Source organism: Hibiscus syriacus, unplaced genomic scaffold (assembly GCF_006381635.1).
Source record: "Hibiscus syriacus cultivar Baekdansim isolate YM2019G1 unplaced genomic scaffold, ASM638163v2 tig00110187_pilon, whole genome shotgun sequence".
NCBI lineage: Eukaryota > Viridiplantae > Streptophyta > Magnoliopsida > Malvales > Malvaceae > Hibiscus > Hibiscus syriacus.
Window position 1 is genome coordinate 828,939 of NW_024062618.1, and position 16,491 is coordinate 845,429.

Below are 16,491 nucleotides of genomic sequence, written 5' to 3' on the forward strand. Positions count from 1 at the left end.
CTAATAATCAACTTATCATACATTCAAACTAAATTTAAATTAGATCAGACCTAACTCGAATTGAACCTGAATCAAATATAATCTAGACTTTAATTAACTCGACCGGAATTTGATTTGTACAATTTAATCAATATTTCTATATCCATCATTGCTTTTCACATTATCCGTTTTAATTAAGGTATGATGCTAAGGATCTAAAACAGATTCCACAGCTGCTACTTTCCAAGTTAGAGATGGTGAGTATTGGCAATGAGCAGCAAAAGAAAAAACTTTGAAAATTGAAACTTGGAAAAAAGCAAATGGCAATGGCATTCATTCATGATTCAGGCAAACTACCAACAGTAGTGCTCCCACATGGGGGTGTTGTGCTGTGGCCATCATTATTATTATCCTCTTTTTCACTTTTGAGCATTCCAGTCTGCCATCTGCTATTTGCTAATGTTTACCAATTATGTATGTATTCATTCAGTCATGCCATCAGATTCCCATTTGAGAAAACCCAATCTTTCCTCTTAATTTGTGTGTTCAACATGGTTATTTGAAGCAGCACCTACTCCTACGTACACTCCATTCTTCCCATTTATAGGCAACTATATATTGACCTATTTTTCTTCTTTGGTTGGCATCATTCTTATAACTCTATTAGCCTATGAAACAACCCCCAAACCGTCAACCATTTGCTCCTTGGGTTTAACAGGAACCAAGTAATCTCAATGGGTAGATGATGGTTGTTATCTTTAGAGATTTCGAGTTCGAGCACGATGTCTATAGGGGAGTTTGAACGTTTATTATCAACAATTGAGAGTATTTCGAACAAATACTACATTGTAATCACACACTAATAAAAGAAAATTCTCCTGAGCCTTAGCTAGTAGTCGGAAAAGATGCTGAAAAATACTGATTCCAGCATTTACGTTACACATGGATGGAATTATAATTCTTTTTTATTTTTGAAGGAAGAAGATAAAATGAAAAAGAAAGAAAATAAAAGGGGAAACGATGTGGATGACATGTTAGTAAAAAAACATTCAACATCAACACACGTGGTTGCCATGTCACCATTATATTTCTGATTTAATATCTGAGTGACTAAAAAAAGAGCAAATCAAATAAAAGCTTTTAAATTTTAGTGACCAAAACATGAATAAAGTTAAAGTAGAGTGACAAAATTTGTAATTTACCCTTACTTTTTTTCAAGCAATGTATCTTTTAAAATTGTTATTGGATTATTAAATTCACACGTTATCTACAATACGACACTCATTAATAATTTTAATCGTACAGGAGTGAGGCTGCAACCATGAGATTGATGCAGTTGGTCACTTGGTCTTCATTGAGATTCAAAGATTTCTGTAGTTGGCTGTGAAGGTTCAAGAGATTCTTGTTTCTTGGAGAAGCTTACGAATTTACTGTCTCATTTGCTTAGGTGATGTGACGGATGAATTATTTGTAGTTGGTTGTGCAGAATATAAATTTCTATCATATATTTTAAATCTGAGAACCTCCTAACAGGTATTATTGCAGGCATGGAGAGGAAACTATAACTCGATACAGAATTTCACATGATAAATCCAAGATAAACATAATGTTGTAAAAGTAAATGCTTATACAGGGGAAACATAGATTATATAATTGTTAAATGATCTTCTAGGATTTTGATAGAGCTGGGATCCTCAGAGGCTGAAATCCATGCTTGAGACTTGCTTCCCAAACTTTGTCGATGTTTGAGATGGTGGAACCACATTCATGCTCCTCCCACCCTTCTAGACCATGCACTATCCCGGCTATGCGTGATACGCTCATCACTCTCCTAGGCAGCCAATTCTCACAAGAATCCACATTCTCAAGGGCCCTGGGAGTCTGCATTGCTGGTGTGGTGTGATAGAAGCAGTCTTTGCGCAATCTTTGGGGTGGAAATTGCGAAAAGGGTATCAATAGTGTTCCTTTGGCTGCCTTTCTTTGCTCTTCTTCGGTCATTTCATCTCCCACTAACCATATCTGCAACATATCAACAATCCATCACCACTTGTTACCCATTTTCACTATCCAGGCTTGAGCCTTGAAGTGATAATTGAGACTTTAATTACCTTGTAAGAGCTATAATTCTTTGACATAACCAATTTACCCTCAAAGCCAAATGACTTATCAAGCTTCTCATGTTCATCCTCACGCGATACAGAAACCTAAAGTGAATTACAATTAAAAATCATGTTGTTATGCATAGTTGAGAATTTGACGAGGGCGGCAGGCCCTGCCTCTTTGTGATACCTGAATGCCCTTCTTGCATAGGGCAAAGGCGACAGCAACAGCGACCTTAGTTAGCTTGCCTGTAAAAAGTAGTTGGGTTGTTCCCTTTGGTATGCTATTCAGAAGAACTGCCACTGCTAAGCTACTCCCATCCACTAACCTCATTTTAAGCTTGGGATGCTTCTTTACATACACCTCACCATACTTGTTCAGCTCTTCACTCTGCACAATATTTATTTTATGTAATTATCACAGGAGCATATAATGACTGATTATGGGAAGAAAGGAGATAAAACTTGCCTGATTCATGAGGCCAAGGCTCAACACACTAGCACCCTTTTCATCAGCCTCTAGTACAGCTTCCTCAATCAAGTTTTTGATGGATTCCTTTTGCCCTTTCAGTCGGTACTGAAAGTCAATTACAGAATTGTTAACAATTTTGGTTGCACCAATTTGTATTTGCAGTAATAGAGGTTTCTAACCTGTAGTTTGTACTTGGGAATGGCCCATGTCTGTAATTTGAGTTTATCAAAACGGTTCCTCTCAACAACGAAAGTGCGACCATAAATCCAAGTAAGCATCATAGACCACAATGTAACAGGCCAGAGCAACCACAAGTACCAAGCTGAGGAGTATGGTTTAGATGCAAAGGAGGCAAATCCGAGTCGGAGATGATAGATTGACTCAGGTGTGATTAGGTGCGTTAGATGCACCACGTTGGGCGATTCCTCTTTTCTTTTGAGTGAATTCTCATACAAAGAATCCGAAGTTTTGTCCCTTGTGTCATACATGTAATCATAGATTGGCATAAATAATGAGTAGTTGGTCCTGAACTGTGTGTGATGTAACGAATGGAACCTGCACAAGTACTCAACCAAAAATTAGCACTATTTTCATATAGGGAATTTGATTATGAAGAGAGAGAGGGGACTTACGATGGTGTGTACATTAGGTACTTGAGAGGAGGGAAAATGGAGAAGACCCAGTTGGGAATGAGCTCGAAGTTGCAATGACCCATGTTGTTCATGAAGTCGATGTAAGTGCTGTAACCGGCAATGGAGACGAGGGATGCAGTTCCAGTTAGCACCGTTGTCAACCCTGGTATCGCGAACAGTGCATAGTATGCTATGTGCTCTGCAAATGGATGAATCACAGCTGCAACAAGCAAAATAATGCCTAAGTTACATGTTAAACGATAATAAAGTTTGAGCAGCAGTTTAAAGGAGAGGTGCCTACAAGTAATAGGCTCAGTGGCAATGGAGGAATGGTGGTGAGAATGGTAGCGAGAGTAAAGATAATGATGGTGCAATGCTCTATGGAGCCAGTAGTAAAGGAACTCCACAGCGCAGGCATGGACCAATATGGTTATAACTACACCATCAGTTCTCCACATGGGTAAGTGTGAAGCTCCTGGAATGTATTTGTTAACCAAGTAAAACAGGATTGCATTGAACAATATTTGATCATCCCTGCAACAAAATTCATAATTAACAACCAATGCCCATTAAAAAGTTGAGGATAAACTATATCGGATAGCACTGAACTTTAAACTTTATATTATTTATGTCATAAATTTAATTAAAAAATTGAACTTTCATTTTCGTGGTGCGTTGATGTTGATGCTACAGATAGAATATCATTTTGGTCACAATATTTTAATATTCAAAATAATCCAAAACATCATTTTGATAAGAAAAAAAATCTATGAATTACAATTGAAGGGATTTTTACCTAAAACATTTTAAAAGGAAAGTATAACATTAACCACCAACCCAATTTAGAATTTTATTATAATTTTAGCCAAAATATTATATACGTTAAATTATATTTGAAAATAATCTGATTTATTTAATGATATATTCTTATAACATTTATAATATAATTTTAGATTTGTACTATAAAGAGAAAAATAATAATAAAAGAGAACAGGAAAACTAAAGATATAAAATCTTATTATATATATTAACATTTATATTAATATTAACCTATTTATATAATTATTTTATGTTTTTCTCAATTAATATATCACAACTATATAATAAATATAAAAGTTATCGCATCTACATAATTATTTTATATTTTTCTTATAAAATTACTATATATATAATATTATTAAATAAATTAAATTAGTCTTAATTACAATTTAACATATATAAAATTTTGGTTAAAATTATAACAAAATTCTAAGTTGATTAAGTGATTAAATGTTAGGTTTCCCTTTATCTAGAGGTCTCTAGTCCAAACTTCTTTAGGTATATTTGTTAATTTTTCCTCATCAAAATGTGTGAGTGACATTCACATAGTCGTATCATTATTAAATTAATTGTTCAGTAGCACTATTAAAATTAAAATTTAATATTTTAATTGAAGTAATTGAAAGTTTAGATGTAAAATTAAATGGTATCATGTATAGTTTGTTGAAAAAGTAATTAATAGGTAAGTGGTGTATATTACCAGTTACTTTCCCTGTCAACTTGGTCGAATTCGATAGACTTGTCGACAATCCTGTTGGTGCCTATGGCAGTTCGATAACGAGAAAGGGTAATCCATAGCTGGTTCTGCAACGCTCTCCATAGCATGAGAGGGAGTATCATAAGGTTGACAGCGTCCCACTCTTTAACTATAATGGAGTACATGCTCTCTGCAATCCAAGGACACAACACCATGTACTGCAAATATCCATCCAACAAAACAACATATAATCGGATTGACATGTGTGAAAATGAATACATAAAGAAATGAGGCATCTTACTACCTTAAAGCTTCCAAGAGGCTTCCATGGCCAATCAGTGAGGATTCCTGGCTTAGAAGCCATGCCTTGCTACCTGCAAATGGATCTTATTACTAGTATGAGGCTTAGCTGCATATATATAGTGTTTTTCTGTAGCTACATAAATCAAATTCCTTTGCAAACCTGCAACTAGGGGTGTAAACGAGCCGAGTCGAGCTTGAGTATTGCTGAGCTCGACTCGACTCAAAAAACGTTGAAATGAAGCTCGATTTGACTCGAAAACTCGCGAGCTTAAAATTTCCAAACTCGACTCGAACTCGAAATTCTGAACTAAAGCTCGTGAGCAGCTCGAAATGACTCGAAATGAGAAAAAAATCTTAAACTTAACTCGATTGAAGCCTCAAACTCGAACTCGGACATGAACCTTAAACACATGAAAATCTTACTGTATTTTAAAAAAATAAATACATAATGTTAATATTATTAATAATTTATTTTTAAAAATATAAAATCTTAATATATTATATTTTCGAGCTGTTCACGAGCTTTTTGAGTCGAATATCAAGTAGCTCGTTTCGGCTCGTTAAGAATTTGAGTCTAGCTCGAGTCGAGTCTATTCGATCTGAGTATTTATCGAGCCTTGGTCGAGTAGATCTCAAGTATCTCGCGATCTGTCTCGTCTCATTTACAGCCCTACCTGCAACCATTATTATTTTATGTTATATTTACATAAGAAAAAAACTATTAATTTAAATTCAAGTGGAATGAAAAAGAATTTTTGCTCAAAACTGGACAAATCTTTGAATTATTATGGGTAGGTCCAGATTTTCGTCGGAAGAAGACAGTGCATTGATATCATTCTCGATGGAGTTAGCAGCCTTATAATTAATTGGCGTTGAAGCGGTCGTGATGGATTGAATTTCGTTCTTTGTCTAATGGCTCAGTGTGTGACGTTATGCATGAATGTAGTTGGGTAGGAGATAGACATAATCAATTTAATTGAGAGAGTAAAATAAACATGGATGAAAAAATTCACTCGTAAACTCTTTTTGTTTTTATAAATCAGATACGGCAGAAATTTATTATAAAAATAAAGGTAAACTAACGTTATCTAAATTATTTTTTTTGTTTCAAAAGCATAACTAATGTTTAATTTAAATTTTATATTGATATATTGTCGTTAAAAATTTAGTAGTGATGTTGACGTGTTATCATAAAATAATGTAACATCATTATTGAGGAAAAAACCATGTCAACAATTCTATAATTTTTTAACGATATGATATTAAAAATAAAAAATAAACTAAATGTTATGTATGATTTTAAATTAAAATAAAATTAGGTAACAAGACGAAACTAAAATAATAATTTAAATATTAAACATATAATTTACTCTGAAAATATCTTTCCACTGAAATATCACATTGCTTCATTTAATTTCTACATCAATTCAAGCTACCAATCTATCTCTTTTAAATATTATTTTGAACTTTATGCCATCAAATTTGACTCGAAACTTTTAGTGAAGTTTGAACTCTAATATTACTTCGTACATGTGTCAATAGTTTTCAACCACCAAATGTAGTACTAAAGATACTATTGAGTCGAATGATATTTTTATTAATTTTGAACTTAGCCTATGTAAACGTTATTGTTCAAATTTAAAACTTTGAACCACTTATATAAGTTTTATTTTATCCGTTTGATGTAATACTTCCAATTTGATTTATAACTGAATCAGATTAAGGATGTTACATGTAGGGGTGTAAACGATCCGAGTCGAGTTCGAGTATTGCTAAACTCGATTCGATTCGAAAACTCACGAGTTTAAAATCTTATTATATATTTTTAAAAAAAAATCAACACATAAATGTTAATATTACTAATAATTTACTTTTTTTAAAAAATAAAATTTTAATATATTATGTTTTCGAGTTGCTCACGAGCTTTTCGAGTCGAGTATCAAGTAGCTCGTTTCGGCTCGTTAAGAATTCGAGTCTAGCTCGAGTTCATTCGATCCGAGTATTTATCGAGCCTTGACCGAGTCAATATCAAGTAACTCGCGATCTGTCTCGTCTCATTTACATCCCTAGTTACATGTCCCCTACAAGTGAATTCGTCATCCTCACATTTCTTCTTCTCTTGTGCTATTTCCCCCCTTTTCTTGAAGACTTGCATCATCCGCGGGGTCACCTACCGTATTCAATTTTGGATCTAGGACATAGACGATGTTCAACACAGTTGGACCGAATATGAATATGCGAGTAACGATGTTGGTAGGCCGACAAAAGTAACCCATGAAGCAATTATACAATCCACATGCACCGTACAATTAAAACATAATATAGATTTCTATCATATATTTTAACTCTGAGATCCTCCTAACACCTATTATTGGAGGCATGGAGAAGAACCTATACCTCAATAGAGAATCTCACATGATGAATCCAAGATAAACATAATATTGTATAAGTAAATGTTTATAAAGAGAACACAGATTGTATAATTGTTAAATGATCATCTAGGATTTTGATAAAGCTGGGATCCTCAGTGGCTCAGATCCATGCTTGAGACTTGCTTCCCAAACTTTGTCAATGTTTGAGATGGTGGAACCACATTCATGCTCCTCCCATCCTTCCAGACCATGTACTATCCTGGCAATGCGCGATACACTCATCACTCTCCTTGGCAGCCAATTCTCACAAGAATCCACGTTCTCAAGGGCCCTAGGAATCTCCATTGCTGGTGTGGTGTGATAGAAGCAGTCTTTGCGCATTCTTTTGGGTGGAAATTGCGAAAAGGGGGTAAATAGCGTTCCTTTGGCTGCCTTTTGTTGCTCTTTTTCTGTCAATTCATGTCCCGCTAACCATATCTGCAACATATCAACAATCCATCAGCGTTTGTTACCCATTTCCACTATCGAGAGTACTTTAATTACCTTGTAAGAGCTATAACTCTTTGACATAACCAATTTTCCCTCAGAGCCAAATGACTTATCAAGCTTCTCATATTCATCCTCACGCGGTACAGAAACCTATAGTGAAATAAAATTAAAAATCATGATATTATACATAGTTGAGAATTTGACGAAGGCGGCACTGCCTTTTTATGATACCTGAATTCCCTTCCTGCTTAGGGCAAAGGCAACAGCGACAGCGACCTTAGTCAGCTTGCCTCTAAGAAGTAGTTGGGTTGTTCCCTTTGATATGTTATTCAGAAGAACTGCCACTGCCAAGCTACTCCCGTCCACTAACTTCACTTTAAGCTTGGGGTGCTTCCTTGCATACACCTCACCATACTTGTTCAGCTCTTCACTCTGCACAATATTATATTTGATGTTATTATCGCAGGATCATAGACTGATTATGGGATGAAAGGGGAGAAAACTCGCCTGATTCATGAGGCCGAGGCTCAACACACTAGCACCTTTTTCATCAGCCTCTAGTATGGCTTCCTCAATCAAGTTTTTGATGGATTCCTTTTGCCGTTTCAAGCGGTACTGAAAATCAGTTACAGCATTGTTAACTATTAAGACATTTTTTAATTTTGGTTGCATCAACTTGGCAATTTGTAGTTGCAGTAAAAAAGGTTTCTAACCTGTAGTTTGTACTTGGCCATGGCCTATGTCTGTAATTTGATTTTATCAAAACGGTTCCTTTCAACGACCAAAGTGCGACCATAAATCCAAGAAAGCATCATAGTAAGACCACAATGTAAGAGGCCAGAGCAACCACAAGCACCAAGCTGATGAGTATGGTTTAGAGGCGAAGGAGGCAAATCCAAGGCGGAGATTATAGATTGACTCAGGTGTGGTTAGGTGCGTTAGATGCACCACGTTGGGCGATTCCTCTTTTCTTTTGAGTGAACTTTCATACAAGTTATCGGAAGATTTGTCCACTGTACCATACATGTAATGTAATCATAGATTGGCATAAACAATGAGTAGTTGGTCCTGAACTGTGTGTGATGTAACGAATGGTACCTGAACAAGTATTCATCCAAAAATTAATATTATTTTCATATAAGGAATTTGATTATGAAGGGGGGGGGGGACTTACGATGGCGTGTACATTAGGTACTTGAGAGGAGGGAAAATGGAGACCCGGTTGGGAATGAGTTCGAAGTTGCAATGACCCATGCTGTTCATGAAGTCGACGAAAGTGATGTAGCCAGCAGTGGCAATGATGGATGCGGTTCCAGTTAGCACCGTTATCAGCACTGGTGTCATGAACAGGACATAATATGCTATGAGCTCTGCAAATGGATGTACCAGAGGCAGAGCTGCAACAAGCAAAATAATGCCTCTGTTACATGTTAAACAACTAATTAAGTTTAAGCGGCAGTTTAAAGGAGAGCCCGAGGTGCTTACAACTGATAGGTTCAGTAACAATGGAGGAATAGTGATGAGAGTGGTAGGGAGAGTAAAGATAATTATGGTGCAGTGCTCTATGGAGCCAGTAGTAAAGGAAATCAACAGGGCCGGCATGGAGCAACATTATTAGTATCGCACTATCCGTTCTCCATATTTGTGTGTGAAGCTCCTGGAATGTATTTGTTGGCCAAGTAAAACAGGATTGCATTGAACAATATTTGATCATCCCTGCATGCGGTAACAACCATGGTTCATCCCCAATCCAAAACAATTAATTAAAATTTCAGAAGTAACATGTAACTCGTATATATCACCAGTTCCTTTACCTGTCAACTTGGTCAAATTCGATAGCCTTGTCCACAATCCTGTTGGTGCCTTTGGCTGCTCGATAACGAGAGGCTAATCCATAGATGGGCGTGCAACAATCTCCATAATATTATTGGGGGTATCACAAGGTTTAAAAGGTTCCACTACTTCGCATCCTTAACTATAATCCAGTATATGCTGTCCGTAATCCAAGGAGCCAGGACTATGTTCCGCAAATATCCATCCAACAAAACAACATTTAAGTGCTTGATCGGATCGGATCAGATCGATATGTGTGAAAACGAAAACATATAGAACTCAAGGAAGGAGACCATGTTACTACCTTAAAGCTTCCGAGAGGCTTCCATGGCCAATCAGTGAGGATTCCTGGTTTAGAAGCCATGCTTCGCTACCTGCAAATGGATCTGTAAGGGGATATTGTTACTAGTATGAGGCTTAGCTGCTTTGTATGTGTAGGGGGCGGTGGTGTATAACTATATATATATATATATATATGCGCATTCAAGCTGTACTGCATCCTTGTAAATGAAAATAATTTGTAAACTACCGAAATAGCCACCTATCTTTCATATTTACACTTTCGCTCACTAAATTCAAAAAATTAAGTTTTAGTCACTTCCGTTATCATTTTATAAAGTTTTGGTAATTGAAACGTTGAATGTCGTTAGTTTGATGATGTGACACATTAGTCAAATGAGTTAATTTTTAATTTGACCATTGAACTTCAGATAAAATACTAATTTGATCTCTAAAATTTAGATAAAATATTAATTTGACTCATGAATCCTGTCAAAATCTCCGTTGTCAGTCGTCGCTCATCACCATCACCATCACTGGTCACCGCTCGCCATCGTCGGTTGTCACATCAATTATTGTTCGATCCTAAACGTGGATCTAATATTTTTTTTTCATCAAAAAATCTCCCAAACTCCACAAATCTAATATAGAACTCTTAATTTCCTTTAAAATCAAATCATAACACTAAATTTATTATTAATATTTTTTGAAAATAAAGATATCTAAATCTAAATCTATATCATAGTCATTAATATTATTTTTAAAAAATAATAACACTTAAAAATTATGGGTTTTTTTTTGTAAAACCAAAACAATTCAGAGAAAATTATGGGTGTTTTTTTTAATAAAATCAAAGAAACGGGATTAAGAGAAATAAAACTAGCTAATGCATTAGAAGCACCACGCACATGAATTTCGGAGGTTAAAATTTAAATTGATTAAAATATATTTAAATTAAAACAATTACGATATTATTTATTTTTTCTAATATTGAAATTAATAGTGACTTAAGAAATGTTTAAATTAAAAAATTAAATTAATGTTTAATTTACTGAGTTTTAATACTAATAAATATCTAAGGAATAATTAAACTTAAAAGACATAATTTAGCTCACATACTACGGGTGGATCTACACTTGTATTAAGATGACTAAATGTCTACTTTAAAATTCAAACTTTTATGTGATAGATAATTATTTATTTATTGATTGCGTTCACTTTTAGATATTATTTGGGTTCACGTACATATAAAAACTTATTTTATTAATATATATTTATTCACTCATAAAAATATTTCTAAATCTACCATTATACATAAAGCTGTCACTAATGATCACGATTAATTATTTTGAATATTATATCATTTAAAAATAAAAATATTTTTTCAAACGAATCAGAATATCCATATTCAATAAACTCTCATATGTATGAATAAATGGAGTAAATATTTTATATATATTGTTTTGAGCTCATATCAAATCCTTTTAATAAATAATTTAATAATATTATTTGAATTATTTTCCATTCAATTTTTTTCTTAAATCATAAAATATTATGTATTAATTCTTAAATTATTAATATCATTATATTTTGATCTTTATGTTAACACATTGTTAACTCTAATTATTTTTTAAGGTCCTAGGAATTGAACTGTTGATGTTCTAAAAAATTAATCTATTTTTGAAGGTCCTGCCAAACTTGAAGCAAACTAAAGGCGCACGTTACGTTTTCTCTGGGCGCACGTTAGCAGGACTAACGAACCCTGGTTTTCCCGTCGCTGGCGTTCCTCCGATCACGTCAAGCTTTTCAAGGACCTCATTTTATCATCTTTAGGAGCATCATGGACTGGCGAAAGCTCTTTGGATGTTAGGCGAGGCAAGAACTATCGTATTTCCCCCCAAATCGATCGACAAAATCCCTAAAGTCCAACCTCCTCATGAAGTCTTTGAGGCTGGCCTAGCTGAATGGAAATCATCACTCGTCGGGCAATTCTTAGGGGCTGCCCCCAATTTCAGCACGCTACAAAGAATCATCGAGAATCTTTGGAACCAACCTTCGAAAGAGATTAAGGTTCAGGTAAGTCTCACTGGAAATAATTTGTATGTTTTCAATTTCAATTCTACCACTGCTCGTGACTGGGTTCTTGAAAATGGCCCATGGCATATTATGAATAAACCTCTAATTCTGAGAATGTGAGAACCCAATTTGCAAATACTTGAATTTGATTTATCTCGACTACCTATCTGGGTGCATTTGTATAACGTTCCTCAAGGACTTAGTTATATAGCTAATGCCTTAGGAATTCCTTTGACTATGGATGCTTTTATTGCTGCCAAGTCTAGGCTAAACTTTGCTAAAGTATGCATAAAGATTGATGCTAAGGAAACTATTCCAGAGTCAGTAGAAGTTATTCTTGACAATGGTCTTTCCACTACAATTTATGTTGAAGTGCCTTGGTATCCTCCTAGATGTAACAAATGTAAAATTTTCGGGCATTCTGATAAGAGTTGTTTAGTTAACACTTCTAATGATCCTTATCCTTTGAAAATATGGAGAAAGAAGCCATCTTCTAAGGTTATTTCTGAAACAAAACCTTCTGAAGCTTTAGTTGAACAACAGGAATCATTACCTGAATCTTCTTCTAGAACTACTGATCTTAACGACTTAGAGCCAAGAAGAGAATTAAACTCCATTCCTCCACCCATTTCTAAGGGTGAATCTTTTGACCTTCAATCCACAAATGATGAAACTATCATGGAAAAAACTTTAGCCAACTGTGTTGACTCTGATATAGGTGACAAACCTGCATCTTCTCATGAATCAATAAACAAAGTGATTGTGACTCCTGCTATCTCTAAGAGAGGTAAACCTCTTAAAGCCAAAAATAAATCTGTGTTGAAAGGCTCGGCTAATAGATTTGACATCCTTACCGCAGTTGATGAGAACTCTCCATTAACTGAGGTTCAAGTCAGAAAGCCAAGACCTGCTACTTCTGGAGTTGCAAAACTGATCAAGGAATTAAAGTCAAAAAAGAAAGACCAAATTTCAAAGTTCATTAGTACCTCAGATAAAGCTATAGAGGCCACAAACTCCTCCCTTCCTCAATGATTATCTGTTTCTGGAATATCAGAGGGTTCAATAATCCTCAAAAATAGAAAAAAATGTTGAATAGAGCAAATCTGTATAATGTTAGTGTTTTATTCTTGTTAGAAACTCGTGTCAAAGCTGAAAACTCTGGAAAAAAAAATTCTAAATTCTACCATTGAGAGCTGGAATATTTTCACAAACTATGACTTTGCTCTTAATAGAAGAATCTGGATTTTGTGGAAGAAATAAGTTGATCTATCCTTCTGCCATTTTTCTGCTTAAAGCATATCTGTCAAATGCTCTTTTAATGACTCTCCTTTTTTCATCACTGCAATCTATGGCAGCAACTGTGGTATTACTAGAAGAATTCTTTGGCATACTCTTAGAAATCTTGATTCCATGTTTGTCTCTCTCCCTTGGATTCTTGGAGGGGATTTCAATATTTTTCTGGATTCCAAAGAGAGCTCCGATTCTGATATCCTTAGACCTTATCTTTCTGCTAATATGATTGACGTCCAAACTGTTATTCATGATCTTTCCTTGTATGATCATCCTTTTTTTGGCCCAACCTTCACATGGAGCATCAAACAAAAGGAATCTTTTATGGCAAGGAAACTTGATAAAGTCCTCATCAATTCTCATTGGGCTACTACTTTCAAAACTCTTTCGTTGAATTCACTGCCCCTGGTTCATCGAATCATTGTATGGGTCTTGCTTGGATTAACAAAGAGATCCAAACAAATAGACCCAAACCTTTCAAGTTTTTCAATTTCTGGACCAACCACTCAAACTTCCTTGAAGTTGTGCACCAGTCTTGGCAGCAGCATTCCTCTGGTAACCCTATGCAACAACTTTTCTCTAAACTTAAATGACTCAAACCTTGCCTGCATAAATTATACAAAGACTTTTACAATAACATTTCTGCTAGAGTTAATCTTAAGAAGGCAAAGTTGGAGCAAATTCAAATCGAAGCTCTTAAAGGCATCAGCTCTATGGACAAAGAATTGAGAACTCAAAAGGAGCTAAATGCCTTATAGGAGAATGAGCATATGTTTCTTAAGCAAAAAACAAAAATTCAGTGGATCAAAGAAGGTAACAAATGTTCTAAAATCTTTCATACGGCCATTGCTTCAAAACACAAAAGGGGTACCATTAGAGTACTGATTAATAATGAGGGGAAAAGACTTGAGTCTTTCGATGCCATGTATTCTGAAATTATTGACTTCTTCAAACTTCAACTTGGTACTTCTGATCCTAGAGTCCTTCAAACTGACCATTCTTATCTTAAAAATCTGCTCCAAGTTAACATATCCAGTGAAGCTGCCTCTGACCTAATAAAACCCATCACTACTGAAGAGATCAAAGAGGATTTATTTAAGCAAGGGAATGACAAAGCTCCAGGTCCTGATGGCGACACCCCTCTTTTTTTCAAAAAATCCTGGGCAGTTGTAGGAGAAGTTGTTATCAATGCTGTAAATTTTTTCTTCCAAGAGGCTTATATCAGTCCTGCTTTCAACTCCACTAGTATTGCTTTGATCCCTAAAATTCAAAACCCCGATCATGTCAATGACTATAGACCTATATCCTGTTGTTCAGTGGTGTATAAAACTATCACAAAAATCATTTTCGAAAGACTGACTTTACTGCTGCCTGGGATTATATCTCTCAACCAAACAACTTTTGTTAAAGGCAGATCCATAATTGATAACACCCTCTTTGCTCAAGAACTGGTGAAAGGTTATGGAAGAAAATGCATTTCTCCAAGGTGTGCCCTCAAAATAGATCTTCATAAAGCCTTTGATTCCCTTCATTGGAATTTTGTATCCACGGTTCTTATTGTTATAGGGTTGCCTTCTTCTTTCATAAAGTGGATTGAAGTTTGTTTTAAAGAAGCTAGATATTATATATCCTTCAATGGGAGTCTTATAGGGTATTTTAAGGGTCAAAGAGGAATAAGACAAGGTGACCCCTTATCACCAATCTTATTTGTGCTTGCAATGAATATCCTTTCTAAGTTGCTAAATATTGATGCTACAAAAGGCATTTTTGGGTATCACCCTAAGTGTAAAAAGCTTGGCATTACTCATTTATCTTTTGCAGACGATCTCTTAATCTTTTGCAAAGGAAATCTTGAATCAATTGTTGGAGTCATTACTGTGCTAAATCACTTCTATGAGTTGTCCGGTCTCAAGCTTAATGTTAGTAAGACATAATTATTCTATGTTGGAATCTCCCCTAGAATTCTGGACAATATTAAGTCTGCCACTGGTTTTAAAATTGGTTTCTTACCTATTAGATATCTCGGACTTCCTCTTGTTACCATGAAGTAATCTGAAATTGTTTGCTTGCCTCTTATTGAAAGCATCAAACAAAGACTTCAGTATTGGAATGGAAAATTTCTGAGTTATGCAGGAAGGCTAGAGCTCATCAAATACGTGCTTTACAGTGTGGTGAATTTCTGGAGTAGGCAATTTCTACTTCCTCTGAAAATTATCAAATGACTCGAACAACTCTGCTCAAGATTCCTCTGGAAAGAAACGGATAAGGCTGCATCAGGAGCAAGGGTTGGATGGGATAAACTATGTAGACCCAAATCTGAAAGGGGTCTTGGCTTAAAAAATTTTAGAACATGAAATATGACTTGCATGGTTCAACTCATTCGAAAATTACTTGCTGGTAATGGATCTTTGTGGGAAATTTTGTTAACATAAGTGCAAGTTCTTCCTTCAGCTGGTGTTTCAGGAAGCTTATCAAATTAAGGAATGAAACCCTCCCTATTATTAACAAAGGGATTTCGAAGACCAGAGAAATATGGGAGGAATTGAGAGAACAAAATGCTAAGGTATCATGGCATAAAGTTGTATGGTTTCCACTGCACATTCCCAAGCTGAGTATTATCTCATGGATGGCCATTTTGGATCGTCTACCTACTTGGGAAAGGCTCTATAAAATGGGTATTGTTTCTGATGTTTTATGTTGCTTATGTCGTGAATCGAATGAAACTAGAAATCACCTATTTATGGACTGTTCTTTTTCTACTTCTCTTTGGAACTCTATCATGAGTCTTTCTAACATGTGCATTCTGCATACTACCTGGGAATCAAGATTAGGATGGGATGCTCACCACTGGAAAGGCAAATCTCTTCTCACCACTGTCTTGAAGCTTTCATGGACAACTTTTATTTACTCGATCTGGGAAGAAAGAAATCGAAGAATCTTCAGGAAAGAATTGAGAACAGTGGATCAAGTCTTAAAAAATATCAAAGACCTCATTCGATTCAATCTTAGTGACAGAAACTTCAATAGAACTGACTATGTCAATATGAACTTATGTAAAAATTGGGGTATTGACTGATTTTTTGTTGTAAGTAACGTTTGTTTCCCTTTTGGGATGTATGTTGTTTTATTCTTGGATAATAAAATTACTTAT

General features: G+C 35.2%; 1 protein-coding gene across 3 annotated transcripts in view; it reads right to left on the reverse strand.

Annotated features, from left to right (window-relative positions):
* Nucleotides 1–1,623: 1,623 nt before the first annotated feature.
* Nucleotides 1,624–16,491, reverse strand: part of LOC120217571 (very-long-chain aldehyde decarbonylase CER1-like) — a 28,921-nt gene continuing 14,053 nt past the window's right edge. The window contains exons 1-9 of one of the 3 annotated variants that reach the window (XM_039214654.1): nucleotides 5,003–5,090; nucleotides 4,702–4,916; nucleotides 3,484–3,716; nucleotides 3,183–3,402; nucleotides 2,730–3,105; nucleotides 2,548–2,655; nucleotides 2,269–2,469; nucleotides 2,088–2,183; nucleotides 1,624–1,998 (exon numbers count right to left, since the gene is read on the reverse strand). In XM_039214654.1, coding sequence (XP_039070585.1) covers nucleotides 1,648–1,998; nucleotides 2,088–2,183; nucleotides 2,269–2,469; nucleotides 2,548–2,655; nucleotides 2,730–3,105; nucleotides 3,183–3,402; nucleotides 3,484–3,716; nucleotides 4,702–4,916; nucleotides 5,003–5,062 — 1,860 coding nt within the window. In that variant the 5' untranslated portion in view covers nucleotides 5,063–5,090 and the 3' untranslated portion in view covers nucleotides 1,624–1,647. Of the gene's footprint in view, nucleotides 1,999–2,087; nucleotides 2,184–2,268; nucleotides 2,470–2,547; nucleotides 2,656–2,729; nucleotides 3,106–3,182; nucleotides 3,403–3,483; nucleotides 3,717–4,701; nucleotides 4,917–5,002; nucleotides 5,091–9,526; nucleotides 9,579–9,664; nucleotides 9,806–16,491 lie in introns of those variants that run through there. The other 2 variants (XM_039214653.1, XM_039214655.1) reach the window with 2 other exon arrangements.